At 30.5% G+C, this 5355-nt stretch overlaps 1 protein-coding gene across 3 annotated transcripts in view; it reads left to right on the top strand.

Annotated features, from left to right (window-relative positions):
* Positions 1–5355, top strand: part of G9a (histone-lysine N-methyltransferase G9a) — a 24045-nt gene that overhangs the window by 11169 nt on the left and 7521 nt on the right. For all 3 annotated transcript variants that reach the window (XM_014428933.3, XM_014428935.3, XM_067051711.1), the window contains exons 10-15: positions 483–655; positions 1595–1753; positions 2947–3153; positions 3341–3485; positions 4135–4246; positions 5088–5259. In XM_014428933.3, the coding sequence (XP_014284419.1) occupies positions 483–655; positions 1595–1753; positions 2947–3153; positions 3341–3485; positions 4135–4246; positions 5088–5259 (968 nt within the window). The remainder of the gene's footprint in view (positions 1–482; positions 656–1594; positions 1754–2946; positions 3154–3340; positions 3486–4134; positions 4247–5087; positions 5260–5355) is intronic.

Genomic DNA, 5355 nt, shown 5'->3' with positions numbered 1-5355 from the left:
TATATATGTCTGTAAAATTAACTAAACAAAGAAGTGATATTTAGATGAGCAGAAGTAAATAGAATATTTTAAGAAAAATCAGTAAGGATAGATTAATGAGAGAAGAGGTGTTTGAGAGAATGAGATGGAAGGACATTATATTATGTTTCTTATCTCATTTTTTATTTTCAGCCCTGATAAAGGTCTGAAATTAAGACCAAAACATTGGTACAAATAAAATTAATTTTGCTTATTTTTTTTGTTACTCTATTGACTGCACTCTCGACCATCTCTTCCTCACAATTCATTTTTTTTTTTTTTTTTAGTTCATGTCTTAATTTTTGGAGTTCTATCTGTGGGTAGATTCTCCACATGTTTTTATCATGTCACTATGTCACCTACAGCAAATTTACTTGTTGTATATATGTGTATACAGTTGTAAATATCAATAAATAAATTATTAAAAAAAAAAATGTCTTAATTTGTATTGTTTTTTATTTCAGGGTAGTGATGGTATGACTGCTTTGCATCTCGCAGCAAAAATTGGTAACCTTGAAGCTTGTCACTATCTCCTTTCAGCTGCTAATACTCCATTGGCTTATGTAGATTGTGTTGATGATGGTCTTTGGACTCCTCTAGTTTGGGCGGCTGAGAATAGGCATGCTACTGTTGTCAGGTAAAGTAATGTAAAACATAAAATTATATTAAGCAACAGTGATTCCTTGTATGTTACCTTGGGTCTGAAATGAATTATGTTCGTCTAATATGTTTCATAGAATAAAGGAAAGTTAAATTGAACAAATAGTCAGACTTTTTTTTTTGTTAACACTCTGCCTGGTCATTCCTAATATTTGGGTTAGAGGTTGGGGTACTATGGGTAACCAATATGTGGGACAACCACAAAATAAAAGTCAACCCCCCCCTGCCAGATTCGAACCAGCACCGCTGCAACTACGAGGTCACGAAGGTGACACCTCAACTCCCTCGGCTACAAATGGCCCACAGTGTGTCTGACTGTAGTAACTCAAGTAACGTTTATGGTTTTTGCCTTTTGTAATAATTGCAATTGTTACCTTGGCAGTTATATCCTAACTGACACCCTGTCTTGTTTTATCTTCCCCTTCTTTTATGCTGAGGCACAGTGCCCAGAGGGATGTATTCCTCTCTTTAGAATCATTAACACTCTTGTTTCCTCCTAAACCAATACACAAGGGCTGTGGATTACATCCTTGCAGTTTAGCTAATTCAAACCTAGGTATGAGACTTCTTTCTTGGTATGTCTGGCTTTTTGATATTACTTCCCTTTATTTATGACTGCTCTGTTCATGCTGCTGGGAAATTTTACTATGCAGTAGGTTTTGGATTCTAAATTAATATCTTGTTTTTACTTTTAATTATTTTGAATTTATTTCTAATACTCTTAGGGACTGTTTTCTAAAATTGTTAGTTGTGGGATTAGGTTAGATCAATTTAGTGAGGATACCTGATGAGATAAAATCAGTAGTCAGGTGTAGATAACAATTTGATTTTGTATAAATTTATTTTTATCATTATGATTTAGCTATTTTCTTTACTTACTGTTACTAGTACTTCATCTTGGCTGTCATGATTTTAGGTATTTACTTGAGAAGAAAGCCGATCCTCAGTTGAGGGATTCAGAAATGAATATTGCTTTACATTGGTCAGCTTTTTCTGGAAGTATGGAAATTACTGAAGATCTACTGAATTATGGATCTGCCATTAACTTGTGTAATGCTCATGGGGATACTCCATTGTGAGTATTATCTTTTACTTCTTTAATGACATAAAGTATTTGAGGTCATTAAAGAGACCTCATTAATTTTTGAAATTAATTTTTTAATTACTAATTTACATGTTTTATGGTTTCCTAAACTCGAAAAGAATAACAGTCTAAGCAATTCATGTTGGTATAGATTGAAGTATTTATTACCAGCAGTGGAGATGCCTTTTATTTAATATGGCACTAGATAAGGCTGCTCGTTAATCTAAATTACAGATGTGTCATACCATAATTCCCCGACTTATATGTTACTAAGTACACTGATGACTTTGACATTGTGATAAGCTCTGAGGTGACGTTAAAAGAGACTTTTATCACTTAAGATTTAGATCACCAGGGGATTTGGTCTCATTGACCATGAACAAAAACCAAGCATATGATTGTTGGTAGATTCCAGATTTCTCAACATTGCCTTCCTTTTAGTTTTTGATATTTCTTTTAAGCTCCAGAAAGTAGTCATTCATATATTTGGAGTCCAAAGTAAACTTATTGAATAGCATAGCATAAGATCAATAGGTGAATCAATACTTATTTACTGGTGTTTCTTTGGCTTGTAAAACACTTTAAAAACTATTGTTTTTCCTCCAGCATTAAAATTAACTTATAAAAGATCTTAGTACACCCATGCTTCACCTATAGGTCAAAAAGATGGGCAACCATCAAGTCTGGGAAAAACAGATTTCTGTATATGAAAGACGAGTAGTGAGAATAATGTTTGGGATTTATAAGAAAGGAAGAAGTCTTGAGGAATAAGGATATATAATTGATAAAATTTTCTGAAGAAGAGAATTTGAATTTTGAAGTTATACCATTAAATTAAAATGAATCTCCGGAGTTTGGAAATATTCAAGGAAGCATATGGTGCTCTTTTTATATCTTTACTACAAGGAGTGGCTTTGTTGTTCGTAATCTTTTATTTTATTAATGGGTAACATCATACTTGTCTGCTATATGAGGATCAGATAGCATATTTTTTTAATGTTTAAATTAAAAGCTTGATAAAGTAAATGAGAAAGTACTCTAGTTTTACTAATTAAACAATGTTGACTTATGATGTAAATATTTTCATTTTAGTGGAAGAAATGTGTAGAGGAGGAATCGGATTGTATAGTATATACTTACATATGAATTTCATGAATCGTTATTATACTTTGTTGAATTTTTAGGCATATTGCTGCTCGGCAAGCTGCTGATAATTGTGTCATGTTATTGTTGGCAAGAGGTGCTCGATCTGATATCACAAACAAAGCAGGGCAGTTAGCAAGGGATTGTGTACTGCTTGAGTCTTCTTATTGTAAAACAGCGATTGAACTGAACATGAAAATTGCTAGTTTAGTTAAGGGGACCATTCAGTATCCACGGATTCTTTCTAAGTATGTATATATTTAAGCCCAAAACATGTTATACTTATTAATAGTTTAGTTGGTATATTTTTTATGGTTTGATTTTTTTCTTTAAATAAATATATAGAGTGATTTTTTGCTGTACACATTCATAAATATATTTATAACTAATAATTTTTTCTAAAATATGTTCTGTTTCTATATTAATATGTTCTAGTGACGTCAGCAAGGGAAATGAAGTGAATCCAATTCAGTGCATTAATAATATCGATGAGGAGCCTCAGCCAAGGGATTTTACTTATATTACTGAAAATTGTATAACATCAAATTTGTCTATAGACAGGAGAATAACAACCATGACTGTGAGTCTGATTGCATTATTTAATTTATCTGCAGTGTACTTGTTTCAACTTTAGTTTAAATCTAATAATTATTATTTTAGTAGCACGGGAGATTTGTACCTCTATCATTCTCTGAAATTGATATATTTGAGGTTAAAATGGTATACAATTTCTAAAATCTTTGCTAATAAGAATTTCAATTGAAAGATACTAAACATTTTATTAAGATATTTATTTAATCTTCTAATTGTGGAGGTCGGATGCTCTGCAGTGTGATGAAACTGATAATGAAAAAATGAGTTGTTTTCTAATTTATTCTTTCTTTTGTCTTTTACATATTCAAATTATTAAAAGTAAGAACATAGGTATTCCGATTAAATAATCAAATGCCAATATTTTTATAAATTCACCAAAGTCATGTTTTACTATCGCTCTCTTTATTAAATGAAAAGGTTTGTCATCATCAACGGCTTAGGGTAAACATTATAGGTACAGGTTTCATTACAAAAATTTCTGAGAGCTCTTTCGAAATGATCAAACTGAAAGAAGTTATACTCAGCTTCATGTGTATGACTGGGTACTTGTTTTGTGGAAGTTTTATTTCAGTTATTGAATTAAATAATTTGTGAACGAGTCTAACCCTTTTATATGAAATAAATGTTTGTTGCAGGGCTGCCGCTGTGAAGATATGTGCACAACAGCAAGTTGTATGTGTTCTAGAATCAGTCTTCGTTGTTGGTATGACAATAGAGGAAAACTGTTACCCGACTTCAATTTCAAAGGTTTTGTTACTTCTTTTTTGTATTATAATGCAAAAATATTTATTATTAACACAAGATTACTGTCTTACTGTTCAATTAAAATTTATGAAAACTAGTCAAATTTATGAACATAGTTTTCATCACTATTTTAGAAACAATGTCATTATTGAATCGGTTTGAACGTAAAGTATTGAGTTATGATTTTCATATCAACCATTCTGGTCCTCTAATATACCAACCATTTAACCTAAAATATTTTGGAAAATTCCCAATGTGTCATTTTTCTGATTATATAATGTAATATCACCCATGTTGGTAAATTCCTTTCTATATTGACCATCCAACCTAAGTAATAAAATAAGCATACTTATATATAGCTAAGCTGGTCACATAACTACTGAATACATCTAAATCAGTGAGATCTTATTCTTGTTCTGTTCCCAAATTATGTTTTGCCATCAAAATTAAATTAAAGTTAAATATTATTATTAATAATATTAATAATAACAATTTAATATTATTATAAATATTAAATATTCATTGATGGAATGACCCACTATTCCTGTGCAAGTGACGTTTCCCCTAATAAGTTTCATTATTGAAATATAAAACTTACTTCAACCAACTGTAGTTTTTTTAAACAATTTATGTCCATAATATGATTGCCTTATTTAGCATTTTTACGTTTTTATGTACTTTGTAAGTTGTACGTTTCAAGTCATTTTACTTTATAATATATATTAGATACTATAGGTAGAAATATATATTTTGGCTTTATTGATTTTATTTGTGGTGATTTTATTATTTTATTAGCCTTATTTCATGATTTCAATTAAAAAATATGTATTTATTTATATTTCAGATCCACCGATGATATTTGAGTGTAACCAGACATGTGAATGTAATGCTATTACTTGTAAAAATCGTGTTGTTCAAAGAGGTTTAAAAGCTAAACTTCAGGTTTGCCGGACCAAGTACAAAGAATGGGGTGTTATTACTTTAAAAGAAATACCAAAGGGTACTTATGTTTGCGAGTAAGTATTTTTTATAGAAATATATTTATGCTTACTAGATAATTACATAGCTGGTAATTAGTCAAGGTCAATTTAAAAGCAGCAGATATAGAAGAT

The sequence above is a fragment of the Halyomorpha halys genome, unplaced genomic scaffold (assembly GCF_000696795.3).
Source record: "Halyomorpha halys isolate HHAL.00 unplaced genomic scaffold, Hhal_1.1 Scaffold757.1, whole genome shotgun sequence".
NCBI lineage: Eukaryota > Metazoa > Arthropoda > Insecta > Hemiptera > Pentatomidae > Halyomorpha > Halyomorpha halys.
The sequence above is the reverse complement of the archived record's forward strand: the minus strand, read 5'-3'. Positions and strand labels throughout refer to the sequence as shown.